Genomic DNA, 25894 nt, shown 5'->3' on the forward strand with positions numbered 1-25894 from the left:
GAGAGACCAAACCTGTTCACCTTTTGTCATCTTTTCTGTTCTTTTGCTTTCCTCTAACAAAAAAATACAATTGCTGTCAGTAGAGTTATGCACGTTGTAGGTTAGCTTACCAGATGTGTTGCACTTCTTGAATCTGAATTCCCCTTGTCCAAATAGAACAGGGAGGGAGGTATTGGGAAGGCTTATGTGTGATGTAAATATATTTAATCTGAAGATCCCACTCTCTGTCTGTCTGTCTCTCTCCATAAGATATAGTGAGATATATAGATAGGTAAATATAGCTAGGTTTATATTATCAGCCCAAATCCCTGTAATGTTTCTTTAACCTTGCTCAGTAGCTGGTAACAGTATGCCATTTGCATTAATACTGGTAAACCAATATCAGTGATTCAGACAGTTTATCTGTAATAATAGAGAAGAATCATTTGATGCCTTAATCTGATTGATAGTGCTTAAGTTTAAAACCACTAATGAAATAACTTTCTGGGTGTCTTAACATACGTTGTGATTCTGTATTATTCAAATAAGGGATAAATGTATGCTGTCCCTATATAAAACTCATCTCGCCTTACAGAAGCCCCAGAAACCATGAATATATTTGATTAACCAAAACATGGGAGGTAGCTGTTTTAATAAGGGGACATTGGTAGTTACAATTCTGAGAGAAAGCTCTCTATGAAATATGTATGCAGGTTTTACTAGCCTTGGTACACACAGGTTACAAATTAAAACATATATTGAACAGTAAGTAACTTTATGTCGGGTCACAGTGAACAGTGAGGCGGGAGCCTCAGAATACACCAAGGCTTGCTTTCATCTGCCAAAAATCTTTTATTATCTCTTTCTAGATGGATATCTGATAGAGCAACCTGATTTTGTTGGCCTTCTCACAGGTGTGGGTGGACCAGATTTTTCTACACTGGCTTTGATGGCCTTGCCTATGCTGGAACAAAAAAGATCTATGTTCTTCTTAACCCTGCTCTGTCACCTTCTTCCCATTTTTCTTTTCCAGTCAGAATGGGCCTACAGTTGAGTCTAGCTTTGACTGTAGTACAAGAAGATACCAGTGAAATAACTTTAAACAAACTCCAGGAGCTGACTGCCTGAACGTACAGGGACTATCTAACTGGGAGGAAAGGCAAGAAGAGTATTTCATAGAATGGTTTGTGTTGCAAGGGACCTTGAAGGTCGTCTAGTTCCAACCCCCCTGCCATGGGCAGGGATGCCTCCGACTAGACCAGGTTGCTCAAAGCCCCATCCAGCCTGGCCTTGAACACCTCCAGGGATGGGGCAGCAACAGCTTCTCTGGGCAACCTGTGCCAGTGGCTCACCACCCTCACAGTGAAAAATTTCTTCCTAATGTCTCATCTAAATCTCCCCTCTTCCAGTTTGAAGCCATTCCCCCTCATCCTACCACTACATGCCCTAGTAAAAAGTCCTTCCCCGGCTCTCCTGTAGGCCCCCTTCAGGTACTGGAAGGCTGCAATAAGGTCTCCCCGGAGCCTTCTGTTCCCCAGGCTGAACAACCCCAACTCTCTCAGCCTGAATGCCATTTCACACAATTTCTGACCGTTGTTACATTGTGCTTTTTGAGTACACAGGGTGTTCTCTTTGAAATGAAAAAGCTGATAACTCATGTCATCTGGAAAACTGAAAAATACTATCTGCTTTTTGGATCCACTGTTGGTGCAGGGGAGCAATGGAAGTATCCATTTCTCATTAGCTTTCAGGCTGGAGGAGTTCAAGCAGTGTTATTCAGAAATGGCAATGATGAAATCTCCATCCATTGAGTCAATGCGGGTTGTACTTCCAGCTTCACTGTAGGTAGCTTTTCATGGCAACTCTTTCAATATGGTTTCACTTGCCTTATGTTCCAATTTAGTACTGGTGGAGTTAAGGAGAAACTAATACCTAGCTTCCTACTTCAGCATAGTAGATGCTAAGAAGTGGGTTACAGTTTTTCCTGCAATTTGGCAATATCTGTGAAGTCAGAAGTAAACAAAATACCAATCTGCTAAGTAATGTATCTCCTAGTGAATAGGGGATTGCCCTTCTTGCCTAAGTTGTGTGAAGATTGCCTTGAATAAGAAGAAAATCTGCATACCTGATTTCTAGGGCTCTGCTGCCAATGGAAAATTAAAGGTTTGGGAGTCTTTTTTTGCTGAGTAGTGACTTATTATGTGATTTAAGAGAATAGGACACTAATTTGTAACTACTGGCTTAAATTAACATGGGAGGAGAGTTGCTGAGAATAATATAAGATGTAAATTTGTAGAAGCTTGATTTGGGAGAATAAAATATTTGGTTTATGTTTACATTACCAAGAAGTTTTATCAACACGTGCAGAAAACTTCTGCCTCAGTGTGACAGGTAATTGAACATACCATGGCACTGGAGAGCAAGTATGCAATATTAAGCATCCTTCTGATTATAAACCTGTTAGTGTGAGGTTATTGCTTGTTTTGTTTGTAAAGTGTAAGTACGTTTGTATGTTTCTAGAAGCCTCTAATAGCTTCTGCAGTAGGAGTTTAATATAGATATAAAAAAGATAAATACCATATCTGTCCCCAGAAGGGATACTGTCTTCTGCCTTGTGATTCTACTGCCTCTTCTCAGGTCTCAGTCATCATTGGTGCCTCGTGACCTCAGAAAGACTTTTGAAAGGGATGGGTCATGTGTTTGCCTGTTGCAGAGGGTCATATTAACACTGAGGTGACTGGGGTCATGGGGAGAGAAAGGGAGCCGGGAGCAGAGAGGACATGTGTGCTCTTTGCAGTCCTTAAGCAAGCAAGCAGTTTATTGAAGCCAAAGGATAATGCTGGAACAATTTAGCCTGCAAATTTGAAGGACTCTGACCTTTGGGAAATTAATGTCTTGTAATGGAAGATACAGTGCCAAAACAGCTTGGTTTGAAGATGATTTTTAATAAGTTTATAAAGAGATCACATGGTGTGGCTGCCTGCCATAACTGGGAGCTGGATCTGATAATGTCTTGGTGGTATAAGCCTATGGCTGAAGACTGAATTGCTTATAATTGTCATCAGGTACTAAATATGTCTCTGAATGTCTGGTAGGACAAATAACTCATTGCCTTTAATAATTTTTCTGTGCAGCTGTTAATTGTTCCTTCTTCCCACTGATGGCTCTTCAGTTTTTTTTCTCAGAAGACTGTGGTTAAAGGTTTTGTGTCCCTGCTGGGAAAGCAGCGAGTATGGGCTCCCAGAACCTGGGGTCACTAGTTCCAAGAAGAGAGTCTGGCAGAGTTCAGCAGCAATGATCCATCTTAAATGCCTAGTTTAAAAAGAAAAAGAAAAAAAGAAAATGGAGCATTTTGTGTTCATATTTACTGACTTAATGGCTTTTATGACTTGGAATATGCAGATTTTATATCTGCAATACCTGTTTTTTAATGCTGAAATTAGTAGCCCTGTAATGTTTCATTAAACCATTACTGAAACTTTGTCTTAATATTTAGGGACGAAAGGCAGTTTATTTCCTCTAGTTACTGCTTACAGTGCCTGGTTTCTTTCTTTCATGGTTTTTTCCTCCCTGCTACTTGAACCTCTGAAGTTGTGATGTTGGATGCTTCGCTTTGTCCTTGCTCTTGCAGGATAAGGGGTTAATGGGTTTCTAGGTGGCTCTTCTCTGTGAGATGCTGGTGAATGTTTGTGTGTGTTGTGGTGGGAACTTGTGGCATGTGGAAGCATGGGGGTGCTGCAGGTGAGTACTAGTGATGCTGCTGCTGCCCTACCAAGATCCTCTTATTTTCTAGTCCCTTTCGTGGTGCTTTGTTTTGATACAGCACTCTTAAGAAGCACTTTTATAGCTGTAAATGGGATGATACAATGCTTTGAAAATGTGGAGAAGATCAGATGGTTCTACCAAATGTCATGTGTGAATGGGGTGGTGGTGTGAAAATCACTTATGGTGTTGTAGTGTCTGACGTACGATGGCTCCTATTGCTTGGACCATTCCCTGTTTTTATAAACAAGGACAAAATGCATGAATGTGGCTACCCTCTGTGATTATTTTTTTTTCTACTTAAAAGGTCCTCTGTGACAGCCCAAACTCTTGTCACTTTATTTTCTTTCTCCTTTGGATCTATGATGCTTTACAGACTGAGAAAATTGAGGACTCCCTCCCCCAAATGCAAACTTTTGATCCATTTCAGTCATAAATCTTTCCAAAATGCTGTTTACTGAAGGGGAAAAGCTTGCTGAAAGGCAAAAGAATAGTTGGATATAAATTGGTAAAATTAACTCTGCTTAATTGCCTGCTTGATAGCCTGTGTGCAAAAAAACAAACCACAAAAAATCCCCACGTTACAAGCTGAGTCTTGCCATGTTTCAGATGCCCTCACTTAAGTTCCGTATGCACGGATGGCTGCGGCTGCAAGCTGGGGCGCCCGGACAGGGAGCACCCCTGTGCTGGGGTTGCCACTTGTTTGCCTCCCTGATAGACAATAAGGGGGAGTCCATGACTGGTGAAAAATAATAAAAGCAAGGATCCTGACAAATGTTTAGTAACAGAAATGCAGGGTATTCTGCTGATGGAAAAACTAAGGCAAATGAGCTGAGCTTGCCTTTGAGCCAGGAGGAGAAACGGGCTTTTGGCAAGGTTTCGGATGGCCAGTATTGGCTGGTGTTCCTGCTTTGGTATTGCTTGCCCGGTGCCTTCCTCTGTGCCTGATAATTTCAGTGTGGTGGAAAGTCTTAGTGGCTGCAGGTTTTGCTCTGATACCTTAATATTTATACAACTCTCTGTGATGCCAGTGTATTGCTTTTCTGGGAAAATGCCTTTTTTTTTTAATAACAAAGCGATGCATTATTATTATTATCATTAGCCACTTTTTACATGGGAAATTTTGGAGGTGAAACTTCTTAGGCTATTAAACTACGTTAATAATTTCTTAGACTATTAAAACAGATACAGTGATTGCCTTTTACTTTTGAAATTGTAAATTCTATTTGGCATTTTTCAATCTATCACTCAGACCAGACAGCAAAAATATGTTAATTTAACCATGGCTATGATATGTGACCTGATAATCATTTTCTCTTTTAACTGTCATTCACTATAATGTTTGGGTCCTAGATGCTGTGGGGAATTAGTCCAAACTATTTACTTTGAATGTTAAAAAAAAAATAAATCAAAAAAGCCAACCCCAAAAGCCAACTGTTCTACATAGTTTGAGGCTCTGGTAAAAAATCAATTTCAAAACATTGATTCATGTGCTTTTAGTAACTTGATATTGAATTCTTCTGTAAATCCATACATCATTCTAACTTAAATATGAAGTCACCTTGCATGGTAACTATTTTAATCGCCATCGCCTATGGTGATGCTTGCATTATCCAGTAGAGTTTTCATTGGCTTTAGAGATAGAACTAGTAAGTCAAACAAGCTTTTTGATTTTATTTGGTACTGCAGACTGATGCAGCGGTCACTTAAATGTTTGGTTTTTTTCCTTTAAATGTTATAGTGTGTGATTTAGCAGAGCTGTGTGCCAATATCAGGAGGCAGCCAGGCTAGCTATGAATAGTAGCCTGGTAGGCTCTGGTAGGCTGTGGCTCAATTTCAAGCTACCTAGGAAGAAAGAAGGGTCATGGACAACACCATGAGGAACACAAGAGTAGGGGTCAGTACTCCAAATGAAATAGCCTCCTGCAGGAGACAGCACCTTTGTCATTGGTACCTCTGGAAGCGTTCTGCCAAGCCTGGACAGGTTCTTGTATCCCTCACTTAATTTTTTTTAACTGTCTGGCTCGTCTGCAGAATTTGCAGGTCCCTGCTTGTGTCTGAGCTGCAGTCCTGTACCTGTGCAGGTGTCTGTGGTTTGCGCTGGGAGAGGAGTTTGTTGACGTCTCTCATGTATGTTAAGTGCATCTGCAGTGTGTGCCTCAGAAAGCCTGTCCTCTGCTAATGAAACAGCCCAAAAGAACATACACCAAGGCTGTAGGATGTATTTTTCTCTCTAGCTTTTTAAGCACTGTATGAAGAAATGGTGGCTGGTCTGTGGCCGTGTCAGACTCCCAGAGCGGCTAATTCGGCAACCGTCTTGTCTCCATTGAGTCCCCTGCGCAGACAGCCCCTTGTTGGGATATTGCTTGTGGCCCACAGCCTGCCTTGTTCTCTCTGTTTGCTTATTTTTTGAGGGTCCTAGAGCTTCTTGTGCATACGATCAGCTTTCTTTCCGTGCTTGTCCCTAAGCCTTTTCACTTGTGACGTGAGGCAGTTAGCGTGGTTAGGTGGTATTGCGTGCTCGGTTGCGTAAGGGGTGTCTTGCTGCTCCCAGCCTGCAGCTCTGACCCGCCTGGCTGAAAAGCCTGGAGTCACTGCCTTAGGAGATCTTCGAGGTGGAGAATCAGCTAATGCCAGAATTAACGTGCGTGATTTCTTGACATCCTGGTTGTTTTGCATACCTTTTGTTTGTAAAATAACTTATTTTCAAAAAAAAACCCCAACCTATTTTGGTAGAGGTTTTCCCCAAGTTAACTAATCCTCAAAATAGGCATGCTTCTATGGTTTCTGGTCCCCCGGGCTTAAGTATAAAAAGTTCTTATGTTTCAGGTAACCAAAGGGGAACACCCCCCACCCCCCCTTCCAAAAAAGGGGAAGACCCAGCACTCCAAGTCAACCTTAGTAATAGTTTCCTCCTTCCAGTACCTTTTGAAATGTGTGTGACCTCATACCCAACAGCAGGCGCCCCTTCTCTCCCCGCTTGTGGGCTGGTCTCACTTAGACCCTTCTGCTGGGGCAGTGCAGTTGGTTTCAGTAAGTCCCAGTAAATTTGCAAAGTCCATTTTGGGGGAATTACAGAAAACCTTTGGACTGACTCTCAAGTAGGTTTGGCAACCAGCTTGCAAGTGTTTTCTTCGTTCTACTTTGAAGAAGACTTATTCAGTGTGTATGCAGGCATGGCAAGAAATGTAGCCTTTGCTATCAGCCTCTCTTCTTCCAGGGGCTCTGGAGCAGTCCTGTCTGAAGCCTGGTGTATTTCAATGGCAGTTTTGAGTTGTTCTGTTTACTCCAGGGCAGACACAGCAAAAATGTGGCTAGTTTGGCTATTTAAAGTTTTAGCTTACAATACTGAGTAGGCTGCTGTCCTAAGTTACAAATAGAGTATTCCCCACCTAATATTTCTTATTTATCTTGCTTAGCTGTGTGAAAATCATGGTTTCAACAATTTGGCTGTTAACTCTGAGATTCATATTTTCTTCTCAAAACACAATTGGAACACATCTAGCCCGCCTCAGATGATGGTCTGCAGCAATGCTTCTCACACCATAACGGCAGTATATTAATCACCACTTACAGGCTACTCTTATCTGCAAGAGGGCTTTGAAATTCCCTGCGAGACGTGCTTGGTTTCATTTTCTTTTTAGTTTCCTTGCTGAGCAACGACCAGCTCTCTGTTGTGGCTGTGCAGCGCATGCTGCTTCTAGGCCAGAGAAACTCCAAACTGGTAAAGTGGGAGAAGGGAGCAATTTGTGTCATGGATGTTGATTGATCGTTTGTCCCTTTGGGCATCTTTGTAATGGCCTCCCAAAAGAAAGACTTAGTGTATCGGGCGGAAAACTGGAGGAGCCATTGTGTATTCAACAGCGTGCAGCAGTTGCAACTACGGACAACAACAGACGCTCTTAGATAGAAAAGCATTGAGGGCAGAGTTAGGCAGTCCTGCTCCGTGACCTCCCCAAAAAGGGTCTTTGATTTTCACATATGGGGGTTAGTGGAAACAAGGGAGAGAGATTCCTGTCTTGTGCTTACTGAGGCTTTTGATTTTTAAGTTAAATTTCCTATGTCTTCAAAGTGAGGAGAAGGTTCTAACGTATTTAAGTAGCCTGCGTATATTGGGAGGGTGGCATGGAGCAGGGATGTCTGGGCTTTGTGCCAGGGACTCAGTTCTGCTCTCAAGACTAGAGCAGAAATGGTTTGTTTTGCTTGATAACTTGTCAAATGCAGTGACTGAGCTTGATCTGGCTGCATGTACCTGAATCTCAATTCTCATACTAGCACAGCAGATGACCCTCTCTATAGATCTGCCTAAACTGACTCTACCAATTGCAGTTCTCAACATTTTGGTGTATAATTAGTAGGCCTCTCCAGTCTCTTATCCTTGGCATTTCAGGATGACTAGAACTATTCCCTATATGGCCAAAGCAGCGTTTGGAGGTTTGTGCCTTTCTGACAAACCCCAAGTGTTTGAGCTCTGCTCCTGCAGGAGCCCGGCTGAATACAAGTCTTTGAACTTGTCCAAGGACATGTCTAAACCATGGGGCACCTGGTGTCCCCACACCCAGACTGCCCGCCATCTAGAACAGGGTATGGCAGTACGCTGTGTCCCTGGTCACACACCCGGGTGTGTGTCCTTTCTGCCCAAAGGAAACTGCAGCAACCAGGGGCTGATGCACGCAGAGATTTCCATCCCAGCCTCTAGCTTGGTGCGTGCTCAGGCTGGGATGATGGAGCGTACTCACTTTGTGGGGCTGAAGCTGTATGTGTTTGCTTGCATGGCTGCTTGTGTAATTAATTAGCTTTTCTTTGGGCACAGCTACAGGATGTAGGGGTTGTTGCCTATGCTGAGGCCAGCACAGTTAGGTCTGTCTGACACAGTACCATACCAATCGCCAGCTGGAGTTTTAAATAATTGTGGTTTTGAGGCACTGCTTGCAGAATAGATTGTCCGTCTTGAGTGGTGGATCTACGGGGCTGTACCTGCAATGGAGTTGGAGCGGGATGACACATCTGGGCAGGGTGCTCCAGCTGCAGGGCAGTCTCTCTGTTCTGGGTCTGACTCATGCCTGTACCCTTCCTTTGTCCCCTTCCCCGCTCTGTTTGCAGGGCTAGTCTGTGGAGCCAGCGTGGGTATCTTTGTGCTTGTGATAAAGACATGCCATGGGACAGCTTAAAAGTTTTTTGGCAAGGGTTTCAAGCAGAGAACAACTGATGCAAGCCAGTGTGTGTAGCTCTGGGAAGTGTTCTGTGTGCTAAGGTGACAGGGGTAGAACACGGCTGTAAATAAGAGGGTAAGTGGTTGCGAGGTGCTGTGTTTAATCTCCCTGACATGTATCTTTCAATCAAAATCAAAGATCTATCGAGCATGTAGAATGTGCTGTGGTGCAATTCGCACACTCTGAGGCCAGATGAGAAATGAAGAGCAAAGTAGAACTGACTAAAATGGAGATGCTCCCTCCCCAACAGCACCCACTTCTGCCTCTGCTCACCCGGCAGCTATATCAGCCCCAGCAGTGCAGCTGCTAAGTATGCATCTCAGGTCACTTCTAAGACCTTGATTCAGAAGCTGCTGAAGTCCTTCCTAGGCAGAGAATGGAATTGAACAAATGCTTTCCTGAATTTGAATCAGGTTCATTAGTGCAGAGTTTTGTTTGCATTCTAGTACAAAGCAACCCTTTTCCATTAGTGTTTGTTTTTACATTTTCCCATGTTTCCAACATTAACTATTCCTTTTTTTTTTTCCCTTTTCTTTTTCAGGAAAAGAGGAGTAGAAGTAGTACAGGTGAGTAAAAACTATATTTGATTTTTCACCCCCTTTATTTTCTTATAAAGAAGGTTTATTGATGCTAAATGCTGTCATTTAGATGTCATCATGACCTGGGCCTAATTATCTGCTGCATATACTGTTCCTGGAAAAAGAAGATCCCCTATTTGTGAAGCACATGTTGAGCCCATCTAGTCTTAACAACTGCCCTGGTGAAAGTGGGAATGCAGTTAGGCTTTTCTTGTGTCTGTTAATAAGCTCTGATGGTTGATTAGGCAACATTACTCTGTGTTTATTACACTCACATGCAGTCAGGCTTAACAGAAACAGGAGCTGACCTTTGAAAAAAAAAACAAACCAAAAAAAACCAACTATGGCAGAAGGAGTGTTCTTGTAAGCTGGTGAGCAGAGAAATTATCCTAGAGCGATTTCAGGTTGTAGCCCATCTGCAGGTAAGTTCAGGTGTTGGCTACATTTGTTCTTTCCCAGGTCTGAATGGTCATATTTCTCACAAGATGTTACTTAAAAGATGATGGCAACTTGGGAAAGGAATTATGTTACCATGACAGCTGTAACATGGAGTGCTATAGCCCTAAAAGATCAAAGGGGAAGCATGCTCTTTCCTTCTGGCTTATTTTCTGTACTTAGAAGAGCTGTGTGACACAGGTTTCATTCTTGGTGATGCTTACCTAGGGCTTGTTTCGCACTCTGAGGTGGTTAGTGTGTCCCTCACACTGTTTTCTTATATCTCAGTAGCAGAGATGAAACTGCCTCAATAGAGAGGACAGGAGGAAAATGGGGCGTTAGCCACTGATAATTGAGGTTGCTCTTAAGTCCGTGTGAAAGGTGCTTCTCAACACCAGCAGGGAGTAGCGGAAAAGCACTTTTTTTAAAAGAAATTGAAAAATCAGGCCATGTTATTTTAAAGAATTGACTATCAGAAAAGGCTTAAAAAATTCTCATTGCTATTTAAACTGGAGAAAATGTCTTTCAGGTATGTGTGGTTGTTTGAGAACTGCATGGTATTACAAGGAAAAAGGGCATATACTTTACTGTCTGCATTTAACCTTTCACCATTAGAGCATCATCTTCCTTACTTGTACCTCCTGTTGCTCAGGGCTAAGGAGCAGCTTCTTTTGTCCGTTGTGATAGTAGCACCTCCAGATCGCTAAATACAAACCAGCATTTGTGAAGCACAGCTTCACAAACAGCACAGGGAGAAAGCTAGCCTATATTTGTGTCGCTGTCTAGGGGACACTATTATTTTAATAATACCCCAGTGTATTACAATCCAATGTCTGCATTAGTTATGCGTGCCTTGTGTCTTCACTGTACGTTGAAGCAGCGAGGTGCTTGTATGAGATGAATTCAATGATGCCCTGATTAGCTGAATAGAGGGCAAATTCCATTCTGCCTTGTGGATTAAAGTTGCTGTCCTTCCACGGGTTGCCTGTTAGTCTTCAGATGTTTGTGTAGCTTAATGGCTAGTCATCAGATAGACACAAAATGATTGGAAGGGTTTTCTTTATTGGAAGAGCATTTTGGGAAACATTTGGACAGAACTAGACAGGACTTCGTCTAAAAAAGTACTTCATAGTCTCAAATTTCACAGCATAGTTGAGATGTCAGACCAACCTGTACTGGGAATTTGTGCCCCAAAGGCATATCTCGAATACTGGTGCCTACGCTCTGCTACAGCAGGATGGATGGCTGTGTGTGATCACCCCTCACCTATCACTTGTGTGTTGCTTCGTGTATCCTGATGCATGTACTTGTAGCCAGTAGGGATTGTGTCAGAAATGGGCTCTTTCTCCATCCAGCATTACTACAAAGCTTTGCTTGGGTCAGCTCATATAATCCGTCCCACTGGCCCTTCTTCTAGATGGAGGATGTCTTGGTGTTGATCTGCTGGACAAAGTTTATTTGACAGAGGGAATATTGTTTTCCTGCGTTAAGTAGCACTGTTTCTTTGATTTTACACCTAACAGTAGACAAGTAACTCAAAACGCAAAACCACACAGGCTGTTTATCGATTTTCTTCTTTACATAAATTCAAAAATTTTCTCAACGTAGACATGCTTTCCAGTAATAAGTAGTGAGTCGGAAGGTAAGGTTCAGTTACTGACTTCCAGATAGCAAAGCATGATGAACTGCTATGAGCTGACTTCTGTGAACAGATAAGAGATTATTCTTTTCCAGTGATGTTTCACAGGAGTAGGAAAGAATTTCCTACTACTAAGGGGTAGTCTTCGAAGTCTTTGAATAAGCACCTGTGTGACTTCTGTTTCATTCCTGCAGGGAGGAATTATGATGGTCCTCTATTCTTTACCTAAACTGATGATATATCCTCTTATTTTGCTTTCTTAAGGCTAATTGCACTGTACAGTTATCAGTGAGCTGCAGCTAGACAGCAATTAACATTCTGTGACTTGTGTTCAAGTTCTGTGTTTTTGTCTTGTCTCAGACTTTCAGGTCCAGCAGAAAGAGTGGTTGCAGCTTTCTATTTTTATTGAATGGGGAAACGTGCATCTTCCAAAGAGAAATAATGGAAGAATAGGACTGGCAGTGGGATGCTAAGCAGGCATGCTCCTTTATCCAGTAGTAAGACATTACTCAAGCATCACATTGAAACAAACAAAGAACCTCTCAACTTGTGTGGTGATAAGTAATTGTTTGGTTTCTTTTGTAGAAAAACTGATTAAATTATAACATAGTGAGAATTCGCTGTGAACTCAATGCACAGGAGCTGAAATGTGTGACCGTATAGACTACAACTGAATAACATCCATCAAGTTATCTGGCTTGAAAGATAGTACAGTAGAAGGATTAAGTAAAAAGTTTTAAATGTTCTGAACTTGCCAAAGACAGTATGAATCTGAGCCTGCACCCAAACATTTGGGAGCATGAATGTGTTAGCTTATTTCTATTTTTCCAGTGAGCAGTGGCAGAACTCTGACTACCAACATCTTTAAGAGCTGTCAGTGTTTTGGATCTAGACTTGCTTTCTGCAGCTTAAATCCCAAGTCAGTGGGACAGCTACAAACCAGTGTTATATTGCAAGAAAAAAACGTCTTCCTGGCTTTTAAATACGGGCTCATAACAGAATACTGTGCTCTATCTCTTACCTTGTGGCAGGTCATTTGCTTAATATTTTTAAGTAGACATCACCCCGGTATCAGGGTGCTTTATGAACTAGGGTGCTTACGTGTTTGTACCCTGTGAGGTAAGGAAGCGCTCTTGTTCCAGTTTTGCAGGAGAAAAGACTGAAGGATGTATCCGAGCTCCTACAAGGAGGCTCTTGTGGTACCAGCGGTGCTCCATTTGCGGCTGTCTCAGTAGGGATGTGGGGTGTCCTGGTGTCAAGGCTTCCCCATACTGTTCTGTGAGGCACAACAGGAAGGGAAGAGCAGGCAAAGGTGGTCGGCAGACCTGGCGTTGCTGGCTTTCTTCCAGTGAAAAGCAGCACCGATTCAGCTGCATTTATTCTAAAGGCTGTTCCTGTGGCAGTTACATACCTCCCCTTACAGGGAGGCAAAGAGCCAGGCCAGTCAGAACTGGCTTTCTCGGTGTCCAGGTTGCTCCCTGTCATCCCCTCCTGTTTTTTCTCGCCAGCTCTTCCAGCTCCTTGCAGCTGCCTGCTCAGCCGGAGTGGCTTGAGCTGGTGGCCGTAGGATGCTCTGAACAGGTGACAAACGTGACCGAAGCCCATCTGCCGTGGCCTGCAGGCAGCAGCTGGCAAGGCTGAGGCAGAGCAGTTCTTGCACTGGCACTGGGGTGATGCGCCGGTAAATGCTTACATTGCAGCATTTCTTATTAATTTCTTTCATCACCGTTTCAAGGGACAGACCGCCTCTGAAGTTACGCAGTGGTCGTCTGATGAGACAGTTATGATAAAAAATACTCTATTTTTTAATAATGGAATCTAGCAAAGAAGGATTTTGGGTGATTTCTAAAAGGTAAAACTGTTTCTGATCTTTTCTAATAAAAGCTTGCTTTTGTTCAATTTCACCCCTCCATCCCCAAAACTAGCATAGGGCCAAATTTAAAATTGCGAGTTGTTGGTTCTTCTTTAGCCAGTAAAGTATCCAGTTTCTTACGACTTCATACACTGGGGAGGGGAAGAGAGAAAATCTCCCTCTACCTTGTTTTTCAGGAAAAATCTGTTTGGCTTAGTTTGAAGAATGTAAGATTGAAAACATGTGCAGTGAAGTGGAAATCATCACAAGTGCCTCTGATTGGGACATGCATTTATTTTTGTTTCACAAGCTATGCAAATCCAGAATAATTAGCTGCAGCCCTTTGGCTTCTGACAAATTGCCAGTCCGGTCTTTGTGTGACAAAGTTTGGAGCCTTCGTATTTCTTGCGACTTCAAAGCCGTTTCAAGCACTTCCATGCCCAAGCTTTCCTAGAGCTCTTGCTTGCATTTTTTTATTTTAAAAAAGCAAAGATTTCCTATTTTTTGTGGGTATTTTTGGTTCGAATGAACACTAATGCTCTCTTTTTATCTTCGAAAGATGTTCTAGTCAGTTGGCTATAAAAGTGGGATTAGTCATTGTATTTCAAGCTGCACATTTTTTAATAGCAGTGGGATATGGAGGACAACATGTTTTTCAGTGTGGAACAGCTGATTGTAGTAGTTACAATGGTCTCGGCTGCTGGTTTGTTTTTCCTTTTTCCCCCAACTCTGGGAATTGAGATATTTGAAATCTTTTACTTTGGAGAAGAAAACTGTCCTTTGAGTTGTGGGTTTACTGAAGCCTGCGAAGGAGAACTGAGGGTCCCCTCCTCCTGCTTTTTAATTCTTCAATCAAAGTAAAATACCAATGACAACAGTTTCCACTAATTGTTGCCAGGGAACTGTTGTTTTCTTGAAATGTGGAGAGGTTTATTTTCACATGAAGTATTAATGGAATAAGCTTGGAACAGCAGTATTCTAACCGAGAAAAGGAGCTTATAAAATATATATCCGATAGCATATACAGAAAGATGTGACTGGAAAGCTTCCAAAGCAAGCAGGGTTGTTGAGATGTTGGAGAGTTGGCTCTCTGGTACGGGGAGAAGAAAGTTTATTTTCACATGCATGCCAGCCCCTCAGTAAAGTGCATGTTCTCCTGAGAATGGCAGTCAGCTTTGCCTTCAGTGCATTTTTGGAAATGATGCTGCAGAAGTCCTCCAGCCTTCCGTGGTCTGGATACTGTTTAGGTACTTTGCACATGCTTGAAGGTGTGGGGGTGCTGGTTAAAATCTTGAGAAGATCCTGATGCTTTTTAGCTGTGGTGCTACGTGGGGTTTGCTAAGCACACAAAGTGTGATCTTCAACGAAGTGGTAATAATCTCAGCTTCAACCCCAGAAATAGCAGGACTGTGGAGTAACAAATCCCAAACAGAATCCTCTCTGTGGTCTCCTTCTCAGCAGGGGAGATCCCTCTATGTGAGACCTGAGAAGCAGCATTGCCCAGCAGGAACGAAGCACAGGTTCCAGTGCAGGGAGAGATGTTTTTGGCATGCTGCTGTATCTTGCATCAGCAGCCTGGTCAGTTAGGTACAGTGTGGCCCTTTCTGGTCCAGTGGGGAAGAAGAATAAATACACATCTGTTGGGGCAGGGAAGGAAGAGAAAACTACAGAACACTTCCACCATGTGGATTCAGCAGATTAAATAAATAAGCACTTATTTTTAAAAATTAGACGGAGTAAGCCAAACAAATCAAAATGCATTTAGATCTAATTTATTTTTACTCTTGGTGAGTGAATGAGAGAACCTCAAAAAAAATTTCTGGCTTAGAGAGGGTCCCTTACTGACTGGTTTGACTGCTTTCTTTGGACTGTGAATCCCAGTGGCCTAGGAGAGGCGTAGGCTCCACAGCCACTTGCAGAAGTCACCTGGGTGATTGAAAACATTATTTACAGATTTCTAAATCTCAGTAATGTGTAATGAATGGCTGTCAGGTTTGAGCTTGTACTGCTTTGGCCCATGGAGCCAGCTCTGCCCAGCCCCTTTGTCTTCTCCTGACTCTTGATATGTAGTGATGAGGCAGTGATTCCTAATAGTGCTAAAGGCCGGGAATTGGGATGTCCTGTGTGGAAATCCAGTCCCCGTAGGACTTCTGCCAAAGATTTGGGTGACTGTAATGGGACTGAGATTGCAGCGGGGAGTTGCCTTGCTTTGTCACTTACTGCAGACACTTTGGGCAACTCCCTTTCAAATTCTACTTCTGTTTCCTACTGAAGGTAATACTCCTTCCAGTAAAATGCCATATAAGTTGCTTTGAGATATCCGAATAGTGGAGATGTAGAGTAGGATGAGCGTGTAAAGGGAAATGAGACTATTAATGGGGGCTGGTATTCTGAAGATTGCTGTGTTCTCTCAGCCATCAGTGTGTGTCTTCCCAGATACTTCTGTGAACTGCAAAACTTTATAAATCCCTCCTCAAGAAACAGTATCGATAAAAATAAAATCCTGACAGAAAAGCTGGGGAGTAAAACTCTGTATTTGCCTCCTTTTGACTCGGAATATTTTGCAGCATACAGTCCCACTCTCTGCACAAAATGACAATTAGACATTGCTTTTATTAATCATGGTTGCTGCAGTGGTGCCTATGGGCCAAGAAAGACCAGGCTTTAGTTTTGGGCTGCATTAAACAATAGGATTAATTGTCTCACTGGAAGCAGATGTTGTGATATGGTATCAAAACAGGGCAAATGCAGTGTGTTTGGAGACGTGTAACTTGGGGAATGCCTTATTTTAAAACCAACCTGTCTCATTTGCGGTTTGCTGAAATTGCAAAGTCTGTGTTGAAATACAAATATGCATGTAGCTCTGTTGACCTTTTCTTCTGAAGTTTCTCTCAGAATAGGAAGGATGAGGAGTTAATTTAATACAGTGCAAAGGGTGACTGTACCTCTTGCCCTAGCACTGAGGAGCCCTCTCCCAGCTGAATGCCCCGTCCTTCGTCTGTTTTGGAGGTGAAATCAGGCAATTCTCCTGCTCAAGAAGAGCAGCAAGCTTGTTCCTGTGACAGCAATTGTAACCTTGTCTTCGGTCCTGGGGTTTTGTTCCACAGGGACAATGATGGTCCTTTGGGAACAATGACTGGTATCTACCATAGCTCAGGCTTACTTGTATTGAACCAAAGCTTTATAGTGAGAATATCATCAGGACAGTAAAGGAGACTATTTGTATGCCTGCATTCCACAGTGCAGGTGCTGGTAGGTCTGAACTTCCAGAGGACTCTGCAGGAGAGCAGTGGTGTCTGGGGAAGTCTTTTTAGTGTAGGTTATTGACTCTTCCTTTCTCCAGCTTCTGCAAATGTTACTTACTCCTTTGATCTTAGCTGTGACCTGAGATAATTGTATCTGGAGATCATTGCATGCTTGTTTGCTCTTCTGGCACTTCCCGATTAAATGAGATAAACGTATTCATGTCACAAGACTGAATGGTGTTTCAATAAAACCTGGTGCTTAAGGACATTAGGCCCTAAGATTTAAGTTTTACTGTATTTGGTCTTTAGGCTTAAGTTAGAGAATCTATTCACATGTACTTCAACTGCCCATAAATAAAACAGGGCACATTGATACACAATGAAACCTGGAAATGTTTTCCTGAACCTGATTGCCTTCGTGGAATTATAGCAGAAGAAAGCAGAGTGGCTTCTCAAGTTAATCAGAACAGCTGAACTTCCTTTCTTGAGAGCTGTGGTATGTCCTATTTTTTTTACATCCATCTTCCCTCACACGGCTTGTCAAAAAGGAGACTGCTGCTGCAGCTTCCTAGATGAGACTAGTGTGGTTCTCCGCCGGCTATCCCAGGAGCAAGAGTGGGCTAACCGTGGTTAATAAATGGATCAAAATAGTCGTTGGATACCTAAGGGTATGATCTGCCCTAAGCAGTCCCTTAGGAAGTGGTGGAGATAGAGTTCCCCCTTTTGGAAAGCTCTTTTCAAAGAGAAGAAGGTTGAGGGCAGGAGTTAATTTTCTTCCTGCAGACTGTGGGGGAGCATGGAGACAAGCCTCCTCCAGCAGGTTTGTGTGAATGTATCTGTTGCTCAGATTTCTACCGGAGATAATACTGTTAGTATATTTAAAGACTACTGACATAGTAGTGAATCTGTATAAATCCCAAAGACAGAGGAACCACAAAAGCCACCGAGCTCTGTCTGTGTAGTGCTGTGGGGCAGTTTCATTCATGGCAGTCACAGCCTGTGCTCTGCTGCTTCTGCTCCTGCTTCCCCATCCATAGAGCGCTGTGGTTTTGTTCCTAGGAGGCTCCGTATCCAGGTGTGCTCTCTGTGACTCAACTGTGCATTAAAAACAAAGCAAACCCAAGTCTGCTTTCGGTGTGCAGCATTGCTTTGTCACTGAAATGATGATGCCATAGTACATTTTATTTTAATTGTTCTCTTCTTATGTTAAGGTTATTTTTGTAAAGGAGTCAGAAGAATTAATTGTTGCTCATATTAGAGATGAATAAAATCATGCCAAGAGAACTCGTCCTCTGTAGTTTTGCTTAAAGTTTGCTTGTTGGCCTGTAGGATTGTAAGGCAAAGCTGTCAATTAACCACTCATTAAGATATCAGGCATTTCAGTCACGATGCAAAAACCTAAATCAAACTGTGAGTGTTGCTCCTTTGGCTTTGAACAATAGCACAACAGAGGTTATGAGTGGGAGAGCAGAAACTGCACCTATATACAAACCGTAGACTGCTTCTGTCATTGCTAAGCAACGGACTTACCTTGTACTGTTCTTTGGCTGTTGGTGTAGGATCCAGGGTAGTTCAGTGTCTTACTTGAGTTCACTTACCATTTTCTCAACCTGGGGTTACTGTGATAAATTGTAGTTGCCTCACTTAATTTCCCAGCTGGTCTGCTTCCTTGAATAAAAGGGAGCTTGTGTCTAATTTGAAGTTGCTATACATGTTAACTTACATGTATATTATATCCTCGTTTGAGTGTTAGCAGGTGGGTATTCAGTAGTTAGTGAAGACCATTTTTCAAAAAAAAAAAAAAAAAAAATTCCTCCTGGTACCTTGCCAAAGTGCAAACAAGTTATTTACAGTGTTTTGACAGAATCATCTGAAGACAGGATGGAAAAGATGCCATTGGGACTGAGCTAATACTGTAAGAGACTGAAGTGTAAGGGAAACAACAGTTGCAGAGGAATTTTTGGCTGACTTTGTAAGCAGAGAAAAGCTTTTAGCTTTGTTTTTGTAGTAAATTGTTGATTGGAGCCCAGAGCTTCCTTTACTCAAAGGTCTAAGTGCATCTGAAAATGTTTTCTTGTACAAGAAGCTTCATTGCACAACTCTGCTGTCCTGTAACCTCAGCAGCATAGAATTACTGTGTTAAAATTGTTCATTGACTTACTGATGGCAAAGATTAGACGAAAAGCTAACTGCAGTCTATAGAGAATTTATGTTGATTGCAGAGATCATTTGTACTTTAGGTTAGCTTGGAAAATGTTCTTTCCTGTGACCTAGATGAGCTTATCTTGTAATACCCTTTTCTTTATGATAATATCCTTAAGCGGTTGAAAAAAGAACGGCAGCTGTAAAGGGCGAAACAGAACTTTTTCTTTATAACTTGAAGTACAAAGCAGTTTGAAACGGAGTCAAAGGAGATTAGATGTTCATGAGCCAACTGTGATGACTCGCATACCATTCAGGGCCTTAATGGCTGGTTATCAGTGAGCTCAGTGACTAAAAGGAGGTAAAGATAGCATTCGCTCCCTGCTGCTGACAGGTCCTCCCACCGTACCTGCTCCTGGTTGTTTTTCCACCTCTGAGCCAAAAAGGGCATCTTGGAGCTGCTGGTGGGTTTCTAACAGTGGTGCTTCTGTATTGCTCAGAGGAGCTTTTTCCTGCCAGTAAAGTAAGTGCATCTCCTGGCGCTGCTTCCAGTTCCTGCTGGGTGAGGACACTACACCCTGGATGTGAGTCTGGCCTAACAGGTGCGTTGGATGCTCAAGTTCTCTGCTTTCTATTGATAAATGCTGTGATTGCTTGTCTTGGGTGTTACTGCCTGCTGGGTTTCCTCTTAGCTTCGTCAGCCTTCTTGTATGATTAGATTGGTGCAACTCCAGTTCTTTCTGTGCTTCCTAAAATCTGGATCTTTTTGACTGAGCCCGCGGAAGCGGATGCACACAAAAGCTGTGTTGTCTTTGTGAGTGCCGTGTGCTGTGTAGATGTGGTAGTGCTGTGCCTGAGCTGGTACAGCTGATCTCGGGTTTGCGTGCAGCTGCTAGGGCCAGAGCGGGTTCAGTCTAGCTGGTACGGTCCAGGCCTTGCAGTGCCTTTTAAGGGCCGGTTGGTGTAATGTCTTTTTACTACTTTAGGGTGGTAAGGCCTTTGTAGGGCAGCTCAGTGGCTTATATTGACTTCTGTATTGGTATAGAGTAGGTCGCAGTCCAGTATACTGCGAGGAAGGAAAGAGGATAGCAACACACCCTGATGGTCCGTGAGTAGTTTGCATTGTTGAAAGTTAGATAGTAAGTGGAAATGCATTTTGCCTCATCAACTTCTGCATTGTTGAGTTCCTGCTTTCTTAAATGGCGAAGTGCTGACTTGGACACTAAGGTTTAAATGATGTTTTCAGCAGGTCTGCTTTAATCACACTCCCGCCTTTGGTTATTAAGTCCTTGCTCTGCCAACCAATGTACACAGCTGTGTGCGAGGAGGACCTCTCCAGACAGCAATGGAGGAGGGAGCGCCTTACCCAGAGGTTGTCCCAGCAAAACACCAGGGAACTGGGTGGAAGCACCACACTTGCAGTGTTGCAGTGGGAGAGCAGTTTGTTCAGTTTGTAGGGACTGAGCTCGAACCAAAGGTGCTTCTAGAAGGCAGGTGTGACCAGACCACCACCCTTCACCCTCCTGCGACTTGAAAGCTGCTCTCATGCAGCTGCTAAGCTAAGTCACAGGACTTGTGGTAGTCCCAAATCAGCTAGGGTTGTTGTGGGGTGTCCTGTGCTTTCTAAGCAGCCAGAAAGGGGTCTGCTATGTGGTTTGGTGTGTGTTTTTTTGTTTTTTTTTTCCATAACTCTCAGCTCTGTGACTCTTCTGATGTGTCCTTTTCAAATCAAGGAATCTGACTTCCTGTGCCTTTTCCTTAGTGCTGAGTATTCCCAGTTTTTGAAGACTGTTTTTCTATAACTGTTGTCCAAGACTCTCCTGGAGTGGGTACAGTTTAACTCTGCTTACAGCATAAGTGATTTGCAAGTAATACTGTGCTGTCTTTCTTGCTTTGTGTAAGGAATTGCAATGTAAATGCTGCATAATCGTGCATGAAAAATAATCTGTCCATGGAAATGCTGTCTTGAAGGTCGTCTTTGTTACTGCCCGGATATGTCTGTCTGTAGCCAAGTTTTGGTGTAGTAATACCATCAAGTTAATGTTTAAAAGAAGAGCTAACAGAGTTTACTTAATCTTCAGTAGATGGGAGTACCAAGCATAGTTGCTGATAATTAGGAATTTTAATTTCTTATACGTTTTCTTAAGATTGTGCTACAACTTTATTTATCGAATCTATCAGAATTGTTTATGATTTCGTCTCAAGAACTTTGTGTGTTTGCAGAGGGTCACTTAGCAACAGCCTATGGCACAGTGAGGTTGCCTATGACATGCTCTCCCTGGTACCATGAACTGTAAAACAATGAGGAAACACCCAGAAACAGCAAGTAAATAGCAATTTAAAGCAAAACAGAGCATCTCACTTACTGAAGAGTTCCATGTTTCTGTGGGGCACTATCTAAAACTCGTTGCTTTTCAGTCTTCACTTACGTGTTTGTTATCCTGATTTAATGATACTCTGCTTCTGTAGATGTTCATGGGATGTCTGCAGATGTTGTATTGGAGCATCTCCTGAGTATTTTAAATGGAAGCAACTATTTGATATTAAAGCAACTCACATGTTAATCCGTTAAATCTTCTTAATTAGTGCTTCACCAAGTAATGGCTAAGGAATAAAAGTTCCCTGGAGGGGTCCGGGATCTAGACTGGTGTTCCAACTTTACAGCTCTGTGCTAATGCAGTAAGACTCTGCTGTTTCTAATAATCAACATTTATTTTCCTGAGAGTGGTGGTTTTTTATCATGTTTAGGGTTGGGGTTTTTTTATGACATCAAGAGGGATTATAAATTCAAGTTTGAATGTCTGTATATTTCAGGCCATCTTTACTGTGTATTGATACCGATAACTTGCTCGAGTCAAAAGACTTAGCTTGCACTGGAGGTGAGAGCTGAATGCAATCAGAAAACTTTTTCTTTTTACAAAATTGTCCTCGGGGTCTGAGTTATGGACAGTAAATACATGGGAAATGCCCCACATCTGTGTTTGGCAGGCAACAGTAACTTGACAGGAGCACGGCTAACATTGTGTTTATGGATCTTATTGGTTTAGGGGGCGCTTAGTAAATGAGGGCAATGATGAGTGTTGAAAGGCAATGCTTTATTTTAATTATTCTTTCTGATTCTGGAAAGTGGGCTGAAGAAACTCTACCATTTCTTGAGCTTTTTAAGAAGAAACCAAACTGCAATATTTGCATTTAGGTCTAGTGTTACCTGAGTTTTAAAAGAGCTTGGGTATGAATCTAAGTTTTAATGGAAAAGGTGAGATTTTGGTGGAATTCAGTTTTTCTGCTGGTATTCCTGCAGTCACTTAGAATTCTTAGTCCGCTGACCTTCAAATCTGGTGTCTTCAAGCAGGAGAAAACAGGGAACGTTATTGTTTTTCTTGGAAAACATCCTGTGTAAAATACACTCTCATAGTAAGGAAGGTATGAAGATACAGTGCATGAGCAGTGATATTTTCTGCTAAAACAGGGGGGCTCACTTAGTGAAGGATGTCAAGTCTTTCCTCAATTGCTAATTTACCCTGCCATACAACAAACCTGTAAGTTGGAACACTTCAAGAGAACAGTCTGCTGAATTATCTTGGTTTGCAAAACCAAAACTGTGTCTATAATATATTTTAACACTAAGAGTCTGAGATCTTTCGCTGTAGCATACTTCACTGTTGTCATGCTGCATGCTTACTTCGTTCATAACACTATGGGTGTTGAAAGTCATACCTGACTGTGTTGTCAGGGTCATGGGTTTATCTGAGATGAACCAGCTATAAGGAGGTAGGACAAGGTTATGCCTTTACACATGTAGTCTCTTTTGGGCAGGGTTATCGCACAGTGTTTAAACTGATGGGGTAGGTCAAACCAAACCTGTCTTGGTTGTCTTGTTCTGTGCATGGCCTAAGAGATTATCTAAGGTTGTGCTGTCCTTTCTGCAGATGCTTGCAGCCATCAGGGATTTGAAGGATTTATATTTGATGGGAACAAGAAACCATTAGTTGTAGCAAGAGCTACAAGTTAAGTGCCCTCATTGCACTTGTTTGCATTTGAAAGCACACACAGTATTTCCTGTCATTTCAGTCTGGTTTTGGGAACTATATAGCAGACTTTTCTCTCCTGTCTGATTTTTGTGCAAAACAGTGGACACCTTTAATATCCATTGCCTCATGTGTTTGTCATTTCACCTATTTCAAAAGCTGTGCATTTGACCAAGAATAAATGGGTAAAAGAATAAACTCTATACAAGCTAATTCTAAAACTAAAGACCATTAAAACAGTGTTTGTGTATGTGTTTTATTAAGGCTAATACTAAAAACATTAGATGATGCTTTTCTCTGTGTTGTAGTTTTGGGATAAGATGCTCAAAACGGAGCAATGGCATGTCTACCAAAAAGTTTGAGTCACTTAATCTGCATGATGAAAGCATGTGTTTATGTCAAGGATACACATAACTTGCTGGCCATTGGTTTGCATTTTGTCCCTTATTTTATATAGTTTTACTGGCTCACTTATTGAAGCTCTGCGTATGGGACTTCCTTTTGAGCTGAAGGTTTCTGCAGTTAGCATAAGCAGGATAAGCCTGAAGGACAGAGCTTTTGAAGAGCAAATTTCAAACTTCAAACCACTCTTTGCACTGGCTTCATATCCTTCTTTGTTCCCCTTCACAAGTGTCTGGGCTGTGGTGTTCAAAACAGGCTGTACTGAAGGACGTGTCTTTGGGACCTGTCCTGTGCTTGTACTTGAAGTTGGCTGGAGGCAAGCCAGCTCTTCATTTTGAGGTTGCAAAATTGTGCTAGCGTGGCAGAGGACTGGCTTTGTTTCTCCGTGGGACTTACTAGCCTCCCAAGCCCCGTGCCACACCAGTGGGGCCAGGCAGCATCCCCGGCAGAGCCAGGTTATGCCTGCTCTGACTGTGCAAAGAAGAGGCAGCTCGTGCATGTCTCTGCCTGTATGTGACCACAGACCTACCCAAAATCTGTTAATCCATGCGAGTATAGCATTTGAATGACTGTTTATGTAGGAAGAGCACTGATGATGGGAAGCCTCCTGCAGCGTGATGAACTGTTAGGACGGTCCCCACTAAACTGCTGGGCTCCCATCTGCTCCTTGCTAGCTGTGCACCAGCTAACGCCACCCTGTTTGTCGCACCTTGTTTCCTTCATCGAGACAGGCAGAAGAGCGCTTTGCACCTCATGTGTTACCTGCAGCACATCCTTGGGTTGTAAGCTGTGGTGCTAGCTGTTAGCCGAAGGTGGAAGCCTGAATGTTTGAGCACTCGCAGGAATCTCCCGTGACCAACCTCAGCATGGAGTCCTGCCTGCTGTGCCACTGCTGAATGCTCAGTTATAGCCTGAGACTGGCTGTCATGCTCTGAAAGAAAAATGTGGCAGAACTAATGCTGCTGGCACTGAATTCTCATGTGTTTCTCCAGATTTTGAAAGGTGATTTTTATTTTTTGGGGTTTTCTTTATGGCATAGAAAGTGTGGTTGGAACCTGAGATTTGCAAGCATTGCATTGGAAATGAGGTGCTCTAGTTGAGGGGAAATCATAAAAAGGTACTACTAGGTATCAAATCAGCTTCACAGTTAGTCGAAACTGTTTAAAATATTTTTTTTGTTATTTTCACAAACAAGTATTTTGGCAGGTTGTCAGTTATGATGGAGGTCATGGTGAGGGGAAGTTCTGTGGCTTGGGCTATAGGACAAGTCAGGTGCCTATATCGGTCCTTCTCGTATCTGAAATCTGAGGGTAAGTTGCAAAGTAGTGAACCTGCTTTTCAAAGGTGCTGAGCCACTCCCTCACCCCCCAAAAAGAGAGAGATTTCTGAATGAATTCCATTATCAAACGCTGGCAGGTGTTCTGACTGTCTTTACTGTTGCACTGCTTGTATTTGGGTTGCTCTAGACCTCTTTTATTATTTAATGATATAAATGTGCATGGGTGACTTCTAGTTTTGGGGCACAGGAGGGGAGAGCCTCTCGAGTCCCTGTGCTGAAGCTGATCCATTGGTGTCCTTCCCTCTGTGAACATTTTGGCCGCTTCTGGGGGACTTTTCTAACTTCAGAGCAAAGTACACAAAATCCCACATGCAGCAGCCTGTGTATCATCAGCAGAATTCCAGTCTCAATGCGATTATCATAGTTACACTTTCCAAAATAGCGTGATTGTGGTATTTGAGTTTCTCGTAGGTCTATTAAAAAAAGTATTACATTTGTAAATCTACTAGTTATTGGCAGTGCAGTAGAAAAAAAGATAAAATTACAGGCTTTTAACCTTTTATTTCCTAGTAGCTTCACGGAATAAGAAATTTTTGTTAATGATTCAGTGATTACACTCTTTTTCCTTTGCAATTAACGAGATACTACCCTCTGTAAAAGGAACATGTGTGTTCCATACACATACTAGTTATGTGGGGGAGAAAGGAGGCAAGTAATACACATTTCAGGATGAGAACTTTTTTTGTTGTTTTTTTAAAAAAGCTAAAAGGTTTTCCCCACAGGATGAGATACTTTCAGTATTTAGTGAGGGATTTTGGTTCTGTGGGAACTGGTCAAATTTAGCAGACATAAATATAGAAGCCAAGTAGCGTGGCGACTTGCAGAACCTCTGCCCCTATAAAGAAAAGAAAACCACCACCAGCAGCTTATTGCTGCACTTTTAGTATTCTTTTGAAGGGATGAGGGAGTGAGAGATTGCTCTTTCCAATAGTACAGAGAGACTTCTTGCCTCAGCACCTCTTTGCAAGCAGGGTTTCAGCAGGACGTTTGGTGAGTCTACACCAGGGCATGAGAACGTTAACAGGAAGGACCTGAAGGCTGTTTTCATGGCTTGAAAGTTGAGTTTAACATTTTAACTTAATTGTGGCTGATGTGTGTTGTTGCCTAGTTTGGTTTTGCCAGAGGGGACTGGGCCAGTTGTGTCAACAAGACTAGCTTTACAGTACCGAGATCAGTGCAGGTTAAAAACCTTTTCTGTAGTCTGGTACGTCCTGCGGTGGAGGGAGGCAGCTCCAGGCTGGAGCTGTGGGAGTGCTCCTGCGGTGTAGCTGGGAAAATGG

At 42.6% G+C, this 25894-nt stretch overlaps 1 protein-coding gene across 1 annotated transcript in view; it reads left to right on the forward strand.

The window, feature by feature from the left end:
• The window catches only part of ITPK1 (inositol-tetrakisphosphate 1-kinase), a 151411-nt gene that overhangs the window by 27384 nt on the left and 98133 nt on the right, over window positions 1-25894 (forward strand). Inside the window, exon 2 of the mRNA XM_082485927.1 lies at window positions 9496-9520. Within this exon, the coding sequence (XP_082342053.1) occupies window positions 9496-9520 (25 nt within the window). The remainder of the gene's footprint in view (window positions 1-9495; window positions 9521-25894) is intronic.

The sequence above is a fragment of the Vanellus vanellus genome, assembly GCF_965231255.1.
Source record: "Vanellus vanellus genome assembly, chromosome: 6".
NCBI lineage: Eukaryota > Metazoa > Chordata > Aves > Charadriiformes > Charadriidae > Vanellus > Vanellus vanellus.